Source organism: Phyllobates terribilis, unplaced genomic scaffold (genome assembly GCF_046119375.1).
Source record: "Phyllobates terribilis strain yellow unplaced genomic scaffold, ASM4611937v1 Scaffold_13__5_contigs__length_258822181, whole genome shotgun sequence".
In the NCBI taxonomy this organism is placed as follows: Eukaryota; Metazoa; Chordata; class Amphibia; order Anura; family Dendrobatidae; genus Phyllobates; species Phyllobates terribilis.
Genome location: NW_027362773.1, coordinates 228235426 through 228256558, shown reverse-complemented (window position 1 = coordinate 228256558; position 21133 = coordinate 228235426). Strand labels below are relative to the sequence as shown.

At 43.4% G+C, this 21133-nt stretch overlaps 1 protein-coding gene across 3 annotated transcripts in view; it reads left to right on the top strand.

Annotated features, from left to right (window-relative positions):
• LOC141174419 (C-signal-like) overlaps window positions 1–21133 on the top strand; it is a 65267-nt gene extending 44134 nt beyond the window's left edge. For all 3 annotated transcript variants that reach the window (XM_073659334.1, XM_073659335.1, XM_073659333.1), the window contains exons 2-7: window positions 7743–7941; window positions 8670–8721; window positions 10567–10754; window positions 14508–14645; window positions 18133–18243; window positions 20942–21133. In XM_073659334.1, coding sequence (XP_073515435.1) covers window positions 7743–7941; window positions 8670–8721; window positions 10567–10754; window positions 14508–14645; window positions 18133–18243; window positions 20942–21055 — 802 coding nt within the window. In that variant the 3' untranslated portion in view covers window positions 21056–21133. The remainder of the gene's footprint in view (window positions 1–7742; window positions 7942–8669; window positions 8722–10566; window positions 10755–14507; window positions 14646–18132; window positions 18244–20941) is intronic.

Here is a 21133-nt window from a genome sequence, read left to right as displayed (position 1 = left end):
GATCCCTGGTCACCCGACAGCTGTGTCGTGACATTAGCTCTGACCGCAACTGTTACTTCTGATCTATTATGGATCCTATTCCTGTTCTGATGGGGCAATTGCAGCAGCACAGTCTGGAGGTGGCGGAGTTACACACAGTGGTCTTGCAGTCTCCTAATAAATATGGTGTGGGTGTCTCGTCTCTCAAACAAACCGTAGTGGATCCCAAGGTTTCATTGCCTGACAGGTTCTCTGGGGGGGCGGGACAAGTTTGTGGTCTTCAGAGAGGCCTGTAAACTGTACTTCAGGCTACGTCCCATTTCCTTAGGTTCAGAGGAGCAATATGTGGGCATAATAATCTCGCTCCTTCAGGGGGATCCCCAAGTGTGGGCATTTTCTCTCCCATCTGACTCACTGTCGCTCCAGATGGTGGAGTTTTTTTTTCGTGTTCTGAGCCTTATATATGATGACCCCGATCGCGTCTTCTTAGCCGAGTCCACATTGCGCCAACTTCGCAGGGAGACAGGCCGGCGGAGGAATTTTGCTACGAATGCAGGAGGTGGGCCACGGATACCAAGTGGAATGACCCCACACTCCGTAGTTTGTTTTGTGAGGGGCTTACAGTAAGGGTAAGGACGTCTTGGCCCTGTATAAGACTCCTGACTCCCTTGAGACAGACATGTCTCTGGCAATTTGAGTTGATTGCCGACTTAGCCAGGGACATAGGGTGTCACCCCTGTGTGTAGGGGTCAGGGGCCCAGGGAAGTCAGCGTGGGAGCACCTGATGAACCCATACAGGTGGGTGCGACATCTTCCGCTGGGAAATTGTCGGTAGTCTGGCATAAGGGGGAGTGTGTTTTTTTTTGTGGGAAAAAGGGCCACTTCATGGGCACGTGCCCTTCCCATCCTCATAGTAAGCAACTAGAAGGCCCGGGTTGCAGGGAGTTTAGTGACCCGAGTGTACTTATCACCTCCGTGGGTAGGACACAGTTCTTTCTTCCCGCTGTAGTACTTGTGGGGGGAGTTAAGGATGAGGTGTCGGCCTTTCTGGACAGTGGGGCGGGATTTAATTTGATTGACTCCAGAGGCCCAAGGACTCTGTTCACATACACTGTCCAGACCAATACCTATAATTGCCATCGACTCTACCCCTTTGAGATGTGACGCCTCTACTTCAGGAAAGCCCTTTAGTTTACCCTGGGTGTTGGGGGACTCGGTGTCGGGTCCTGTGATGGAGAGATGGGATGCAGCTCAGGGCCGTCAGATTAAAAGGAGATGGTGTGAGCTTACCCGGGTTGAGTGGTTGGTTAACGACTATGCCACCTGTGGTGCCTGGTGAAGGGTCACCAGCGCCGTTGCAGTCCGCTGAGGCATGATGTTACGGCGGCCAGAGTTCTTACTACTCCCCACAGGCGGAGCAAGGAATCAGGGCAGAGGGACAGGATGGAGGGGGTAGTAGTTGAGGAGAAGGCATCCCGCATCCTGCGGTGTGGCGCAGAAATAAGAGTCCGGAGGCCATAGGGGTGAACTTCCAAGGCTTTACTCACTTAGATGGCAAAGGAAGGCGACTCCCTGTTCCCCGCGGAGTCCTGCGCTCACCAGAGACGGGGGTCCGACAACCTCCGCGTAAGTCCAGCATTCAGTCGTGACCCCACAGCAGAGTGTTCCTGAATTACAGACCAATTCCCTTCCTGTCCGTGTGTGTGCAAATAGGCCGGGTCTCCCTCTGAACTCCTCTAAGAACAAGGGCATGGGGGCAGCTCTGCTCCGTCCGATACCCGGTGGGATCCTCTGGGCCTAACCGGGCTTTCCCGTCCAAGACGTAGAGTAGCAAGGTCGGGTGCCGGGGGCCTGTAGCCCTCTTGCAGCCGGAGTCCCTCTGAATATATCAGCATGGCGAGGACAGGTGGCGTACTCCGCTCCGTCTGCATCCTGCCTGGGATCCATTTGCTGTGGAGCCACACTCTTAAGCTCCGGGCCTTCTTGATCCTGGTCATTGGCCGGGTTGAGACATACCTGGTCTACAACCTGCCTCTCGTCCCAAGGCCAGGGTACGAGGGCCGCATCTCCCTCCCCTGCAGATCCACACAGGATCCATGCTCAGGGTGGGAGGCCACATTAACACACAGTAATTTGGCAGCACGAAAGACAGCACAAAAACCAAGATCAAAGATGGCTTTCTATTAAATATGAAATCTTAAATGTAACTAACTTGTAAGTCCTCCACACTCACCCACTAACTGGTTCCTACCACTTTGTGTTCCCCAGTCTCCCTGTAACCAGGGGAGCAGCACCTAGTGCATACTAGCTGCCTCTGGTGGAGAAATGTGGTGTTGGATGCAAGGGCTGGGTCACGACTATTACACTGGCCTTACTTCAGAGGAGGAACACCACATTCCATTAGAGAAGTGTAGCATTCCTGTGGCGGTTGAACCCTCAGGGGCGCCAGAGAGACGGGTATTTTATGTACATCGTCCGTGACTTTCAGCTCCAGGTGGGGGCCATACACATAGAGGTGTTAGACGGTTATGTGCTACAGGGTATGCCTTAATCTGTGGTACTGGGACACCCGTGGCTCGCTCTGCACAATCCAGTGATAGATTGGCAGTCTCAGGAGGTAGTAAAATGAAGTGGGTATTGCCAAGAACACTGTATGGATTCCGGGTTGGCTAGGGTGGATACCCGATCTGTGCCTAGTTACATGTCGGATTTTGGGGATGTGTTCTTGGAACAGGGGTGCCAAGAACTTCCTCCCCATCATCCCTATGATTGCGCCATCAATCTCGTGCCTGGGGCCAAGGTGCCCAAGAGCAGGCTCTACAATATATCTGGTCCTGAGAGACAGGCCATGGGGGATTACATCACGGAAATCCTGGCTAACAGTCATATCAGACCATCCTCTTCCCCAGTTGCCACTGGGTTTTTCTTTGTCAAAAAAAGGATGGGGGGCACCGCCCCTGCCTGGATTTCCATGAACTCAATGCGATCACTGCTCGTGATCCCTATCCTCTTCCGCTCATTCCTGACCTCTTTAATCAAATTGTCAGGGCTAAATGGTTCTCTAAGATGGACCTTAGGGGGGCCTATAATCTCATACGCATTAAAGAGGGAGATGAGTGGAAGATGGCGTTCAAAACGCCAGAGGGACACTATGAGAATTTTGTGATGCCTTTTGGGTTGACGAACGCGCCCGCCGTATTTCAACACTTTATAAATGACATCTTTAGCCACCTTATAGGCAGGTTTGTGGTTATCTACCTTTATGACATACTAATTTATTCTCCTGACTTGGAGTCACACCAGGTACACGTCAGGCAGGTATTACGTATACTTCAAGATAATAAATTATATGTCAAACCCGAGAAGTGTGTGTTTTCTGTTGAGGAGATCCCTTTCCTTGGATACGTATTGTCTTCCACTGGTTTTCGCATGGATCCAGCGAAAGTCCGGGCGGTATTGGATTGGGATCGTCTGGAGAATTTGAAGGCATTACAAAGGTTTTTAGGTTTCGCCAACTACTACCGCAAGTTCATAAAAAATTTTTGGTAGTAGCCAAACCTCTTACTGATATGACCAGGAAGGGGAAGAACTTCTCCAGGTGGTCCAGCCTTGCCAGTGAGGTGTTTGATAAGTTGAAAAGGTGTTTTTCTTCTGCGCCGATTCTTATACAGCCTGACGTCTCTCAACCTTTTATAGTGGAGGTCGATGCGTCTGAGGTGGGGGTGGGGCTGTGTTGTTGCAGGGTGCGTCTCCTGGTAAATGGCAACCTTGTGCGTATTGCTCTAAAAAACTGTCACCTGCAGAGAGAAATTATGACATTGGGAATAGGGAACTCTTAGCTATCAAGTGGGCTTTTGAGGAGTGGCGTTGTTTTTTGGAGGGGGCGGTCCACCCTGTGATGGTAGTCACGGAATATGGTATACCTGGAATTGGCGAAGCATCTAACACCTCGTCAAGCTAGGTGGGCATTGTTGTTTACCAGGTTTAACGTCTTTATCATCATCTTTGGCAGATGCCTTATCCCGTTGTTTTCCTGGGGGAGGAGAGAAGGGTGAACTGGTACCTATTCTTCAAAAGGGGGTAGTTATGGCGTCTGTATGCTCTGATCTGGAAAGAGAGGTTGTTGACGCTCAGGGGAACGCCCCTGCTGCCTGTCCACTTGGTAAACTGTTTGTTCCTGTAAATCTCTGTCTTAGAGTTCTCAGCGAACATCACAATTCGGTGTTGGCTGGACATCCTGGTAATAAAGCCACTGCGGATCTGCTTACTCAGCGGTTCTGGTGGCCAGGTGCTCATAAGGATGTCCGAGAGTATGTAACCGCCTGCAGTGTCTGTGCGCATTCAAAGACCCCTCATACTCGTCCGTTGGGGGCTCTTCAACCTTTGGAGATTCCCAGTAGACCTTGGACTCACTTATCGGTCGATTTTATTACGGATCTACCCGTTTCAGCAGGGAATACTGTAATCCTTGTTGTGGTTGATAGATTCAGTAAAATGTCTCATTTTGTTGCTTTACCGGCATTAGCGAATGCCAAAACTTTGGCACAAGCCTTCATCAGGGAAATAATTAGATTACATGGGATCCTGACCAACATTGTTTCTGATCGGGGGTGCAGTTTGTCTCCAAGTTTTGGAGGGCATTTTGCACCCGTTTGGGGATCCATTTGTCGTTTTCTTCCGCTTTTCACCCGCAGTCTAATGGGCAGACGGAGCGGGTTAACCAGAATCTGGAGACGTATCTCAGGTGTTTTCTGTATAAAAATCAGAAGGACTGGGTTACTTATTTACCGTTACCTGTAAATAATCGGTGTCAGGAATCAACTGGTAAGTCCTCATTTTTCTGGGCATATGAGTTCCATCCTCAGTTTAGTTCCTTTAATGGTAATCAATTTTCTGAATTACCAGAGGAGGAACGGTTTTCGTCTGCTATTTCCACCATATGGCAGGGGGTTTCTAATAATTTGAGGAAGATGGGATCAAAATATAAAAGTGTGGCTGATCGGAGACGTTTGGTGGGTCTGGACCTGGGTGTGAGTGACTTTGTGTGGCTGTCCTCTAGGAACATTAAGTTGAAAGTTCCGTCTTGGAAACTGGGTCCCAGGTTTATCGGTCCTTATAAAATCATAGCCGTCGTTAATCCCATAGCGTTTCGCCTTGCTCTACCATCCACCTTTAGCATCCATAATGTTTTTCATCGTTCTCTCCTCCAAAAATACGTTGCATCTTCTGTACCGTCACCTCTACCTCCATCACCTGTCATAGTCAACGGGAATTTGGAGTTTCAGATTGCTAAGATCTTGAATTCTCGTTTTGTTCGTCGGTCGCTTCAGTATCTGGTACATTGGAGGGGGTATGGTCCTGAGGACAGTATGTGGGTACCAGCATCTGAGGTTCATGCGGCCAGACTGGTCCAGGCTTTTCATGCGGCTCACTCCGATAGGCCTGGTCCTGAGGTTCCGGAAGTCCCTTGTAGAATAGGTTGGAGCCAGGAGACCTCAGCGCCGGAGGGTGAACAGGGGTGAAACGGTCATGTTGTATTTCCCTGTGCTCACAGCTGAGCTCGGTTAGCCACTCCATTTCCCTTTATAACCTGGGCTCTGATACTAAGTCCTTGTCAGAGCTAGCATTTGCTGCATGGCTAAGGAGGGTGAGGAGTTCTACGAGAAGGAGTTTGGGAGGAATAACTTGCGACTGTTGCCTGGTTTGTATGCGTGGTTATTCCTTATCCTTCTCCAGTTTGGTTTATTCCCCCTACCTACACACCCCGGTGCTTCCCTCTGTTATATGTGAGAGAATATTTTGTGTGCCTGGAGTTTTCTGTTTATCCCTGTCCGTGTTGCCTTGTTTGTCGGGTGGGTGTACTTCGGTGCACAGTAGCGCCCCTCTTCCCCGGGTGGGGGAGAACAAGCGGAGGGGCGGAGAGCTAACTCAGAAGTTAGGGCGAGGGTGGAGACCTCAGCATCCTCACTTTCAAAGGTATCCTGGGGGATAGGGCAAGCTAGGGCGCCCCCTAGTGTTAGGGTCAGGGTAGGAGCCCCTTATCCCTGGTCACCTGACAGCTGTGTCGTGACAACCACCGCCTTGACCTTGAAACAAAGAAAATCCAGAGACTTCAAGGAAAAAAACTGAATCTTTCTCTGCAAACTCAAAGGGAAGCTGTGAGTTGATTCATGCTGCCCAAACTGCTGGCTACATGAATTAAAACCTGGCTTCACGAACACAGCTAGATATTTCTATCTGGCTGGGAGAAGCCACTGACAGCACTGGAGTAGTCACTACTCTGACTATGGTCTGGATCTTCCAACTATATTATTTTCTGAAGCACTAGAGAGGTTCAGTGAAAAAAATACCTTTAATAGTCTCTTTAATGGTTGAAGCTCTTTAAAGTTTTTTTTTCCCAGAAATGATAAGATAGCCAGAACTGTTTATCTCTTTCATAATAACTCTGCTTTTCATCACCTGTCTTACCTATTGCATTTTTTGTGTGTCCTAATGTATATAAATATGTGACTCTTCAGATTTTGTGGTATACTATGCCTGATGAAGAGACCTGATTAGTCTCGAAAGCTTGCAATTTGTTACCATCTTTTCAGTTAGCCATTAAAAGGTATCAACCACTGAGTACTCTCAAATCTAAATATTTTTCCCAGAAACAAAAGTTGATTTTAATCAATAGATCTTGGAATAATAACTTTCACATTTGGATGTGTTTAAATAGGATGTCCCTGTGCTGAGATAATCTTATACTGTAAATGTAGTAGGGAATTTATCAGATTATCTCAGCACAGGAACATTTAATTTAAACAGATCCAATTGTGGAAGTTATTATTATTCCAAAATCTATTGAATAAAATCAACTTTTTTTGTGGGAAAACCCCTTCAATAGTTTTAAAAGTTGAAGGTTGACATAAGTCCATCGAGTTCAACCCTATAACCTAACATGCTGATCCAGAGGAAGGCAAACCCCCCAATGAAGCAGATGGTAATAGCTCCATATTAGGGGGAAAATTCCTCCCCTACTTCACATGCGGAAATCAGACTAGTCCCCTGGATCAACATCCTGTGACAGCTTTTGTACTTTTGTAGTAAATCAACCAATGCAACATCATGTGGCACAGTCCCATAGTCTCACTGCTCTTACAGTAAAGAATCTGCATCTGTGATTATGATTAACCCTTCTTTCGTCTAGAGGTAAAGGATGCCACTTTGTCATCATTGCAGGACTAGGGATGAAAAGATCATAAAAAGATCTCTGTACTGTTCTCTCATATATTTGTAAAATCCTGTAGCCCCTAGTTTGGTCAGCAAGAATGGCTGACAGGTTCTCTTTAAATATCCATCTGCTCAGCTCCTCTTACTATATAACATGATTCCTGCAGATCAGACTGCGCGTTCAATGTGACAGCTTCCCTTATAAGACAAGTTTACAAAGAAATAACAGTTTAAGTAAATCAAATGTGAATAAAGGTAAGAAATAATAAAAAAACATAAATGATATGTAATTGTTATGTTAGTTTTCTAAACATCAACGTGCACCCTATCTTTTCGATATTGAACTGAAGCCAATGAGATAAATCTTTCTGATTTTAGCAGAATTTTTTGAAACCTCAAGTAAGAGATCAGAAAAAAAAAACAACATAGCGAGTTATTACCAATCTGGGATTGTGGGAGAGACACAAATCAAATCACTGTAATAATCTCCAGAAAGGTGTTAACTCCGATTAGACTTCTCTTTATGGTCACGTTACATTTACTTCCTGCAGAAAAGCAGCCAAGAAGACTGCAGCTTCTGCTCCTGAGGATTTCACAGCAGCCATGCCGGAGTTTAAGGTCCAATCTGTCCTGATAACCGGCTCTAACAGAGGGATCGGGTTGGAATTTGTTCAACAGTTTCTGAAATGTCAAAATCCTCCAGAAAAGATTTTTGCTACCTGCAGAGATCCGGAATCTCCTGGAAGCCAGGTAACAGCTCAGCTCCTGCTCTTACCCAGTCTGTACATGTTATTAGTGAGCAATAGATGCCTGTTCGAAGTATTGATCATGGGGTGCTGATATATTGGTACAAATATATAGTCTAATGGCTGATCACTGCTTGTATCTGGAGTCATTCATGTCATCTATCGAGTTTTTGTGACTCATTTTAATCTGAGCATATCAGTTTCCTAAAGTTAAAAAGGGTGTACTACAATATCTGGGATCATTAAGGGGATCCTTGGAGCTTTACATGTTGTTACAGTTCTTCCCTGGACTGGATCTCATATTCTAGATGTGGCCTCACCATTGATTTATAAAGGACATAGTCTTCTCAAAGAAGAGGCCTTTAGATTGAAAGCCCGAGAGGGCCGGGTCCTCTCCCCCTCTGTACCGCTCTGTCAATGTTAGGTTGTAGACTCTATTTTATTAATGTATTTTCTATGTAAACTCTCTTCTTATGTACAACACTTTGGAATAAATGGTGCTTTACAAATTATTATTAATAATAATAAAAATAATAGTGAGGTCAACATACACAGAAAAAAAAATTTCATCAGAAAAAAGGTCATTGAAAATCTATGACAGATAAATCTTAACTGGATAGTCGGTGGACTTCTCAAAGAGGTGCACTTTTAGAGAGGTGTTACTATATAAGTGAAGGTCTCCATTAGTCCTGTAGGTTTGGAATGCAGACAAATATGTGTTTTCTTTTCCAGGAATTAAAGAATTTGTCCTCGAAGAACCCAAGTGTGAAAGTGATTCAACTGGGTGAGTTGTGTAACTGGGAGTGTCCATTTATGTAGCTGAGCAGTATTGTACGTGACAAGGCAAAGGGTGAACACTGACTACATTCTTTACTTAGAAAACTTGGAAAGATTCCAAACTGCCTTGCCCAACAAAAATAAGTCACGTTGTGTATATGAACTTTATCCTTACCATAGATTAGTTTTTACTGCGTAGAAAAAGTAACCAACAAAAGATAATTACGGTATATTGTTTTTTTAAACAACTGTTCTATCACATAAACAAAATAATAACTTCACTTCCAACTTTATGGTAACAGTTTGGGGAAGGCCCTTTGACCAAGTAAATATTATAGCCTCTTACGCTCACTAGCCATGATTACATGTTGTGCCATTTCTCTTGGACCTAATGGCTAATGTCAATAATAAAAACCATCGACATTTAAATGAAATGAAATGCTATCGCAGGAGACCCAGGAGGAACCCACTGCTGACACAGAGACATAGAAAAGCTAGACTGCAGTTTGTCAAAATGTACATGAGTAAGCCAAAGTCCTTCTGGGAAAGCATCTTGTGGACAGATGAGACTAGAGCTTTTTGGTAAAGCACATCACTCTACTGTTTACTAAAAATGGAATGAGGCCTACAAAGACTGTGTGCAAGGCATCATGAAATCTAAAGGTTACCAAAGGATTTTTGGGTCGCAATGTAGTGCCCAGTATCAGAAATCTGGGTTTGCGTCCTAGATCATGGTTCTTCTAGAAAGGCAATGACCCCAAACATACTTCAAGAAGCACCCAGAAAAGGATGGAATCAAAGCGCTGGAGAGTTCTGAAGTGGTCAGCAATGAGTTTGTATCTAAATCCCATTGAACACCTGAGGAGAGATCTTGAAATTGCTGTTGGGAGAAGGTGTCTTCAAATATGAGAGACCTGGAGCAGTTTGCAAAAGAAGTGTTGTCCAATGTTCCAGAGATGTAAGAAGCTTGTTGATGGTCATAGAAAGTCATTGATTGCAGTTATTTATTCCAAAGGGTGTGCAGCCAAATATTAACTAAAGGTGCCAACTATTTTGTCAGGCCTATTTTTGGCGTTTTGTGTGAAATTATGATCAATTTGCCTTTTTTTTCTGTTTTTTTTTTTTTTGTAAATACACACAAAATAAATAAATATGTGTAATTGCAATAATTTTCTGGGACAAATACTTAATTTTCTGGAACAGTTTCAAGGATGCCAACACTTTGGGCCATAACTGTATATGATACAATGAAAAAAACGGTGTCACATACACAGTGAAGGTGGTTCCAAAATGACTATGAGGAAGGACAAAAAGACACCAGTATATGGGCACAAAAAAATGTATAGCAACAACCTTATCTGCAAGCAGTTGATATAATAGCAATTAATGGAGGGATATATGCATAATAAGCAGGTATGCATACATGAATAAGGCACACAAGTACCCAAACAGTATACTGCAAGCAATATGTGTTATCAATAAAGATCCGGAATATTTACCCATCAGTAATAGTAAAAGGATAAAACTTTAAGTATGAGAGGATTGGTATTCCTAACAGATCAGCAAAGTAGTAAGGATAGGTAAATGCATTTACCCATAATAAACGTGTCAAGATGAGTACCTCCTGCACCACAACGCGCGTTTTGCGTAAGATAAGGGGGTTCAATGGATTATGTGTAGAAATTAATGTGGGATACCTTCTGTGTTCCCTGCTACCTTCTTGGGCTCAAAGACAAATCTTTACCAGGAAGCTGGACTTTTCCCATATGGTAAGATATTATTTTCGGTGTTGCAATACTTTCTCTTTTGTAATGGATTTCCTAACCCCACTTCTGCCTATGTTGTTCTATAGACACCATTAACCCTGCAAGTGTCAATGCCGCAGTAAAAGAAGTAGAGAAACATTTGCCTGGAGAACGCCTCGATCTGTTGATCAACAATGCCGGGGTTCTAACAAACAACCACCTGGAGTCACAGACCCCTGAAGACATGTTACGCACCTACACCATAAATGTGGTGGGCCCTATGCTGGTCACCCAGGTATAGTCCATGTCTGTAATATATAGTAGGATACACTATTATCTAAAATGTATTCAGAAGTATAGCCATAGGAGCACAGAAGTAGTATCTGAACCCCAGCTTTGGTGTCTAAGGGATCCTGAAATCCCCCCAGTTATAAGGCTAAGTTATTGTATTCCTTCACAACATCCGTCCCAGGTGCAGCAGTGGCAGCTGGGGGTCTAATAAAGACTCCTAGATCTTCCATTTTAGTATTCCTGTTAAACCGTCCTACAGGCCAAATCAATGCAAAATTTCACGAGTACCATCTATTAAAGGGGTTGTCCAGTCAGGCTTGGGACAAAAGTTTTTGTTTTGTAAAAGTAGTGAATCATAAAAAACTAAAGCGGTGTACAAAAGTTTTAGACAGGTGTGGAGAAAATTATACCAAGTAAGAATTATTTACAAAAAAATTGAAGTGTTAATCATTTATTTTTATCAATTAACAAAGTGCAAAGCAAAAGAAATTAAATCATAATAATATTTGCTGTGACCATCCATTGTCTTCAAAACAGCATTAGTTCTTCTAGGTACACTTGCACAAAGTCAGAGATTTTATAGCATTATATAGTCAGATGCATGAGTAATCAGTTTTACCAAACAGGTGATACTGATCATCATTTTTATGTGTAGGTTGACACATATTAAAGAAGCACTCTTCCCATCAACGTTTATCCTATTAGTATATTGCAGTCATTATACAGCACTGTGTACTTACAATTGCTCATTTTGCCTTTCTACCCAGCTAATTCTTCTTTTTTCTCTGCTGTATATAGAAACAGAAAGTCTCTTGTCCCTACATTTCTCATCATCCTCTTCAATTCCTGACCCAGCTGCTCCCTCCTCCCCCTACCAAGGACTTTTTGCAGTGACTTATCACTGGGAAAATTGACTTCCTGTTTCTACATAGAGCTTAGAAGGATTCAGCTAGTCAGTTTTTAATCACATTATGTCATGAACCTAATGGAAAAGAGAAGAAGTAACTGGGTAGAAAGGCAAAACGAGCAATGGTAAGTACACAGTGCTGTATAATATGATGATTGCAATATAGTAACAAGGTAAAAATTTGGATGGGAGGATGAGAGCTTCTTTAATTAACAGAAACAGCTCTGTAGGAGGTTTCAAACTGGGAGAGGAACAGCCAAACTCTTCCTACAAAAGTGAGGTTGTGGAAGATAGCTACATGTCATATGTAAATACTATGACATTAATTTCCTTTGAAATTGGAAGATGAGGTATAGTAATTAACAAAATGCAAAGTGAATGTCATCGCCACTTAACATGGGACGTTCTGAGACGTTGTGCCTGTTCCAAATTAAATTGTAAAATCCAAATACGTGCACAGAAGAGCCACACTGATAAATTGAGCATCAAAGCAGATCTCTCTTTATTATATAATTTGGTCAGGGTTTTATGGGTTTTTAATAGTGATACATGGTAACAATATAATTAGCTCAGCTTATCTCTACATATGTGCTGACATTAGCATCCATACATCTCATTGGCTAAAGGTAATATTGTCTACACCCAGATGAAGGGTCTAGGTGTGGTTCTACTCCTTAGTTTTGTTTCTTCATTATGTCTAAGTCTTTAGACAAAGAAATTCCTGAAACTCTCCTTTATATAAAGTAAGTATAAATCCTGCTCTTACAGTGAATGAACAAAAGAAGGATCTAAATTGAGTGCACCTAGAAAAACTGATTCTATTTTGAAAGCAAAAGGATTTAACCGCAAATATTGATTTGATTTACATTTCTCTTCCGTTCATTCACATTGCTTTTTGCTGATTGATAAAAATAAACTATTTCCACATCTATTTTTTTAAGCTTTCTTACTTTGCAACATTTTTTCCACACCTGTTTAAAACTTTTGCCTGCAGAGCTGCCTCTGCACAGATCATGGAGTATGCTCAGTACAGCTTCCCATAGAAGTATACACGTCATTATCCAACAACAATTTCTTATGAGCCATGTGGCCGCTGTACAACAAGTTACTGAACTCCTGTTAGCAGTGAAGAGCACCACCTTGAAGTGGTTGAACAAGATTTGAAAAATACCGCCATCAATATGCAGAAAGAGTGCAGGGAAACAGCGCAGAATTACTTATGACTTACAGTGACTTTACACTGTGCGCAGAATTATTGGCCAATGTCTGTTTTGACCTTATGATATTTATGCAGATTTTCCAACTCTGCGCTGTATAAATGTGAATACTTCTTATTGGATGAAGCAGATCAGGTGATGTGTATTCATGTAATGAGGGAGTCTGTGGCCTAAGGATACAACACCATTTACCAATGTGTGTCGAATTATTAGGCAGCTTGTATTACCCAAAAATGGGCAAAAAAATGCAAAATGGGCAATTTTCCTGACTCTGAAAAGACAAAAATTGCTACAAATCTTACAGAGGGAAGCAGCACTCCTGAAATTGCTAAGATATTGGGGCGCAATCACAGAAAAATCAAAAGTTTTGTTACAAGTTGTCAGCAGGGTCACAAAAAAAGGTGTTGAGAATAATAGACACAAATAAACTGACATTTTTTTGAGAAGAATCAAAAATGAAAAGACCAGGAATCCATTATCGTCCAGTGATGTCCTATTCTAGACCTGCAACCTCCCTGGAGGGCCCAGAAGTACAAGGTGCTCAGTGCTCAGAGACAAGGCCGAGGTAAGGAAAGCTGAAACCTGACCACCACTGAGCAAGACACAGAAGGGGACACGTCAAGACTGGGCCAAGAAATATCTGAAAACAGATTTTTCAAAGGTTTTATGGACTGATGAGATGAGTGACTCTTGACAGACCAGGTGAATGGACCCATGCCTGGATCAGTAACAGGCACAGACCTCCACTTCCACTCAGACGCCTGCAAGGTGCAGGAGGGGTACTGTTATGGGCTAGTATTATTAAAGATGAGCTAGTTGGACCTTTTCGGATTAAAGATAGACTCGAAATCAAATCCAAAGCTTAATGCCAGTTTTTAGAAGACACTTTCTTCAAGCAGTGGTACAGAATAAAGAAATCCATGATTTTTCTGCAGGACACTGTTCCATCGCAGCCTCAATTCTCCACTGCTTGGTGCCAGTAAAGGCCTTCAAGATGTAAGAATAGTGGCATGGCCCCTTCCTCATCTGACCTAAACCCTATTGAGGACTTGAGGGCCCTATTTAAACAGGAGATTTATGATGAAGGAAAACGGTCGCCTTTCTGATCAGTGTATGGGAGGCTGCGGTTGGTGCTACCCAAAAAGTTATACTCAACAGATTAAGAAATTGACAGACTCCATGGATGGAAGACGTGCACATTTTGAGTGCTTGGTTATTATTCTCATTTTAAGAGGTGAAAATAAACAATTGAGATGGGAGAATACATGTTTTTCATTTACTTACATAATAATTCTGTGCACATCGATTATTTCCTATGAAAGATAAATCCTCACTTTTACTTTCTTAAATATTCAGGTTTATTAACCTTTTGAATTGATTGACAGCACTGTAGTGGATCAATAATAAAATGAATAATCAAAAATACAAATTACCTAATAATTGTGCACACAGTGTATGTCTGCTGTACAGAGTTTGTAATAATGCCATCAATATCAGGCAATATGCCGAGTATTGCAGAGGGTCGCTTAAGAATAATTTTCAGGCTTGATGATAATAATCTACTTTTGCAACATTTTCTTTTGTTGTCCTTTCATCTTCTTATTACTAATTCTATATTATTCTATCCATTTAGGCTTTCTATCCCTTTCTGAAAAGAGCAGAAGGCACAGGAAAATCTGCAGTTGTCCATATCTCGGCTCTGCTTGGATCCTTGGAAGATGTCCCCCACATCTTCTCTCTTTATCCAGCTATTTCTTATCGCTGTAGTAAGGTAGGTCTCCCTATGGTAAATGCTGCTGAGCTGTGCAGTAGGGCAATCTGGTTGAAGCAATAGTGGCAAATGTGGTAGGACTAAAACGATGGGAACAGGATGAGCCGAACTAAACCAAAGAAGCATTGTTGAAGCAGCAGCAACAACGAAGAAGAGTAGACATAACAACGAGGGATCGGTGTAGTACAGCTGTATTTGCAATGGAAGAATTAATTCAGAGCTAGTTCAACGATGTAGAAGAGTTACCTAGCGAGCAGAAGCCAGTGTAGTAGGCCTGGTTTGCAATAGAGTTCAAAAGCACAGCTGGCACCCACCAGCAGAAGATGAAGGTCGCATTGCCTGATGCGAAAGTTAAGAGAGGTGGGTAACAGAGGGGCTGGGAATTGAGCCGGGCAATTATGGGCCAGGAGGTTGAAGTCACAGCACAGTCACAGCAACCCAACACATACAAGAGCAGAGGGAACTCGCTGCAGACGACGGAGGTAGCAGTGAAAATATTGGATCCCGGAAAGTTGAGTAACAGCAACTGTAATAGTTGATATTTTTAGAAAATATGATTCCAAGCAATTGTATGTGAGAAACATGTTTATTGGCTGAACAGTGCCATAATGAAAAGTTAGTTGATCCTTCTAATTTCAGCCCCAGGTGAATGGTGGCCTCCCATCTTTCTCCTAAAAGATGATCCGAGGGGATTGTGGGGTGGAAGATGGGACAAGTTTAACCTCACAACCAAGCTTTATCCATCCTGAAGATAAGCTACCGTCAGACACATTTGGCATCGATTTGCTCCACTCCCCCCATTGAAAACATGGATGCATGCATGTCTTCTGTGTGGTGGGGAAGCGGTCAGTAGAGATAGTTGTCAGGAAAAATAGTTTCAGCTGATAGTTATCAGCCACTTTGTATGGCCACTTTAAAGGGGTTTTCCGATTTTAGAAAAGTGGACCCCAAACATTTGCTGGTTGAATCCTTGCCGCTGCTCTGATCTCTGTATTTTGGTTTGGCTACAGTGGTGATGTCGCGACTACAGTGCGCATCATGTATTCTAAAAGTGGAAAACCCCTTTAAGTCTCACTCTAACTAAGGCCAGATTCACACATACGTATTTCGAGGTGTAAGTATGGACCGTGATGCACGGACCAGCCACGAGTCTCTTATCCTGAACTCGTCCACCTTATAGGAATATATAAAATTGTAGAGTTTGTGTCAGAAGACCTGCAGTCAGTCCGTGTATCGCGATCCCTACTCAGACTGTGAAACACAGATGTGAGTCCAGCCTAAGGTCACCAGTGATGGTTCCCCCAAAAAAGGCACCAAAACCAGTTTTTTAAAGAGTACATCACCAAAATTCAGCAGTTGTCGGAGGCTGTAGTGCTGATCCATCACTACTGATTTCCTATACAACACCACAACCTGTTGTGCAGAGAACTGCAGCAAAACTCTGTTCAAATGAATGAGGTCGGCTGCAGCCACATGCTCAGTTGGGTGGCCAGAAATGTAGTTGTAGAGGGAAACCTTGGAGGATGGTGCAGTGCTTAGAATTGCACCTAAAGCCATTGTGCTTATTTTTTTTCCTAAAATATAGGAGGGTATGTTAAATATGTTTTTTTTTCTCTGGATTTCAGAGTATACACTCTTGAACATTGAGATTGCATCACTAAAAAAAAAGAATTGTGGAAATCACAGGATATGCAAATGATAAAAAAGTCGGAAACAAATTTTTCAAAATCTCTTGATTCATTGCCGACCAATGACGTCTCAGATGTGCTTGATGGGAGGCAACTCCAAAGACGCAGCAGGACCTGGTAGCACATTTAAACCACGCAGGCTGCACACAGTAATACGAGCTACATACAGCCTGGTGTTGTCATGTTGAACAATAGCTCCTGGGACACTTTGGAGAAATGGCAGCACCACTGGTTCCACAATTGATCCATTCTGTGTTGCAAGTGAAATTGGGTGTCACATACATTGGTGTGAAAAAGTGTTTGCCCCCTTTCTGATTTCTTATTCTTTTGCATGCTTGTCACACTTTAAATGTTTCAGATCACAAAACAAATTTAAATATTAGACAAAGATAACACAAGTAAACACAAAATGCAGTTTTTAAACGAAAGTCTTTATTATTAAGGGAAAAAGAAATCCAAACCTACAAGGCACTGTGTGAAAAAGTGATTACTGGTTGGGCCACTCATAGCAGCAACAACTGCAATCAAGTGTTTGAGATAACTGGTAATGAGTCTTTTACAACGCTCTGGAGGAATTTTGGCCACTCGTCTTTGCAAAATTGTTGTAATTCTGCCACATGGGACTTGGATCTCATTGAGCACATCTGAGATATCATTGGTTGACAAAGGGAGCTGCGAGCAGTGGATCTTGATTATTTAATCAAGTGCATTCAGTGAGGCAGAATATTCTTCAGACAACCATTAATAACCTCACTGATAGCAGCCAAGACATGTAAGTGCAGGGATTTCTGCGTGAGGGACTCATATTCGATACGGAATAAATCGAGATATATTGAAAATGTTGTTTCCACTTTTTCATCATTTACCTTTCTATCTATATCCTGTGATTTCCATAATTCCAGGAAAATTCCTTTTTGATGTTGCAATTTCAATGTCCAGAAGTGTATGTTCCAATTTGGGGGTCATCTATAAAAAGTACATGACGTGACAAAGTCACTGGCAAAGTGCTGAAGGGGAGGTATGTTTCACTGAGGCTATTCGCTTCAGTGACTTGAAACCCAGAAGTTTTGCTCCAGCACGCTAAGTGTTGCAAGGTGTTAAACAGTCATTTTAAAAGGGCTGGATTTTTGTGAAGGACCATAGAGTGGGTAGGAGGTCGTTCACCATATCTCCACGCCAGGATGTGGTTTGGGGTTTAAATAGATGGCCTGCTGAGGCACTCAGTGTTCAGTGGGTCTGCAGAGGCTAGCTATTGAGCTAACCTAAACCATGTGGAGTTGCTAAACTCTTGAGCAGACAGATACCCGCTACCACAATGACTGTACTTTGTGTGACCACTTTGTTTTTATTCTTGTTTTGCCCAAAGGGCCATGTTTATTTTTACTTCACAATGGTTTATGACGCCTGTATAACAAACCAGGGAAGAATTTAAAGAGACAGTGTTCCCATGTCTTCCTCTGTGTACCGCTGAGTGAACCAATCTACCACGATGACTACAGAATATTTTTTTTACATAATAATATAATTTATTTGCATGGCATTACCAAGGTATATATGAACACGACATGTTCATAGAGTTTATAGAGTGGATAGTGTACTACCATCACATAAGATGGACACTGGATAACTGAGAGTTGCTGGTAAAGTGACCGCACCGGGCCCCAGAATTTCAAGTTTCCCTTCAGTGTTGAGAGAATAGATATTAAAAAAAAATATTAAACTCATTCTTTTTTTTTCTGTAGAAAGTGGTTAGTGTTACTTTTAAATGACATAAAACACATTTATAATGTGTTTTGCAGGCGGCACTTAACATGCTGTCGAGATGCCATGCAGAGGGATACAAGCACAATGGCATCATAATCATAGCCATTCATCCTGGCTGGGTTAAAACAGACATGGGAGGTGATCAGGTAAGACATGTTGAAGATTATTTGTAAAAATAAAAGTAGTAAAAGTTTGTGTCTGTTTCCACACAATGCAGTTTTACTTAAGTCCATTTTGAAGGAGAAAAGGTGGGCGGACATTCCTTCTGTAGAAGCTGCTTTGAAAGTAACCCCATCCAGGTTTATAGACCGTGGCGTAACTAGAGTCCGATGGGCCCCGATGCAGAATTTGGACCTGGGCCCCCAACTGAATGTTGGTCAGATGTATGAACCCTTGTAGCATTCTAGAATCTATATTTGTCCCCCGTCCGATCTCCTTCCTGTAATAATGTCCCCCGTCCTGGCCCCTTCCTGTAATAATGTCTTCCTCGTTGCCCCTTCCGGAATTAATGTCCCCTGTCTTGGGCCCCTTTTTGTAATAATGCCCCCTTCCCCATACCGGAACAATGTCCCCCATCCTGGGCCCCTTCCAGTAATACACTGCTCAAAAAAATAAAGGGAACACTCAAATAACACGTCCTAGATCTGAATGAATGAAATGAAATATTCTCATTGAATACTTTGTTCTGTACAAAGTTGAATGTCCTGACAACAACATCACACAAAAATCATCAATGGAAATCAAATTTATTAACCAATGGAGACCTGGATTTGGAGTCACCCCCAAAAGTGGAAAAACACACTACAGGCTGATCCAACTTTGATGTAATGTCCTTAAAACAAGTCAAAATGAGGCTCAGTATTGTGTGTGGCCTCCACGTGCCTGTATGACCTCCCTACAACGCCTGGGCATGCTCCTGATGAGGTTGCAGTTGGTCTCCTGTGGGATCTCCTCTCAGACCTGGACTAAAGCATCCGCCAACTCCTGGACAGTCTGTGGTGCAACGTGACGTTGGTGGATGGAGCGAGACATGATGTCCCAGATGTGCTCAATCGGATTCAGGACAGGGGAACGGGCGGGCCAGTCCATAGCTTCAATGCCTTCATCTTGCAGGAACTGCTGACACACTCCAGCCACATGAGGTCTGGCATTGTCCTGCATTAGAAGGAACCCATGGCCAACTGCACCAGCATATGGTCTCACAAGGGGTCTGAGGATCTCATCTCGGTACCTAATGGCAGTAATGGCTACCTCTGGCGAGCACATGGAGGGCTGTGCGGCCCTCCAAAGAAATGCCACCCCACACCATTATTGACCCACTGCCAAACCGATCATGCTGAAGGATGTTGCAGGCAGCAGATCGCTCTCCACGGTGTCTCCAGACTCTGTCACATGTGCTCAGTGTGAACCTGCTTTCATCTGTGAAGAGCACAGGGCGCCAGTGGCGACTTTGCCAATCCTGGTGTTCTGTGGCAAATGCCAAGCGTCCTGCATGGTGTTGGGCTGTGAGCACAACCCCCATCTGTGGACGTCGGGCCCTCATACCACCCTCATGGAGTCAGTTTCTAACCGTTTGTGCAGACACATGCACATTTGTGGCCTGCTGGAGGTAATTTTGCAGGGCTCTGGCAGTGCTCCTCCTGTTCCTCCACAAAGGTGGAGGTAGCGGTCCTGTTGCTGGGTAGTTGCCCTCCTATGGCTCCCTCCACGTCTCCTGGTATACTGGCCTGTGTCCTGGTAGCGCCTCCAGCCTCTGGACACTACGCTGACAGACACAGCAAACCTTCTTGCCACAGCTCGCATTGATGTGCCATCCTGGATGACCTGCACTACCTGAGCAACTTCTGTGGGTTGTAGAGTCCGTCTCATGCTACCACGAGTGTGAAAGCACAACCAATATTCAAAAGTGACCAAAACATCAGCCAGAAAGCATTGGTACTGAGATGTGGTCTGCGGTCCCCACCTGCAGAACCACTCCTCTATTGAGGGTGTCTTGATAATTACCAATAATTTCCATCTATTGTCTATTCCATTTTCACAACAGCATTGTTAATCAGTGTTGCTTCCTAAGTGGACAGTTTGATTTCACAGAAGTTTGATTTACTTGGAGTTATATTCTGTTGTTTTAGTGTTCCCTTTATTTTTTGAGCAGTGTATATATCTCCTGGCCCTCCTCCAATCCACAAATGATTATTTTTACCTTCCTTCACTCCCACGACATGAGACATCCTCTTCTATAGCTGGCAGCTGACTTCAGCCTGCCGGCACGGGCAGAGTGTAACTAAGTTGTAAGCTGCCGGCCTCTGACTGGCCGGCGGTGTGTATTGCACTGCAGGTAACTGGCGGGTCTCTGAGCTGTAAGACATTTCAGATGAATATGCGTCTGAAGACGCACATCCAGGTGACGTAGGCGCTGACGTCGTTGGGCACACTCTCGTACAGGCCTTCTCGCACCTTCTGTGACTGTGATCGTTACGCCCCTATTTATAGAGGGCGGCGCAGTGGTTAGCACTGCAGTCTTGCAGCGCTGGGGTCCTGGGTTCAAATCCCACCAAGGACAACATCTGCAAGGAGTTTGTATGTTCTCCCCGTGTTTGCGTGGGCTTCCTCCGGGTTCCCTGGTTTACTCCCACACTCCAAAGACATACTGATAGGGAATGTACATTGTGCACCTGAATGGGGACAGTGCTGATAATGTCTGGAAATTGTCTGAATTGTAAAGCGCCGCGGAATATGTTGGCGCTATATAAATAAAAAGATTATTATGATCAAAGTAATATGTAGCCAACAAAAACAAAGTTGTACCTTTTCCTACAGATAAAAGTATTTCATGCATCTTTTTAGGCACCTCTAACAAAAGAAGAGAGTGTCGGCAGCATGATGAAGATTATCACAACCCTCAGTGAAAAACATAATGGCACTTTTGTGGATTGGGAAGGAAAAACCATTCCTTGGTGAACTCTTAAAACAAGAAGTTGTACTAACTGTGATCCATTCCATTTGAGCAATAAAAACAGATTTTATTACACATTTTAA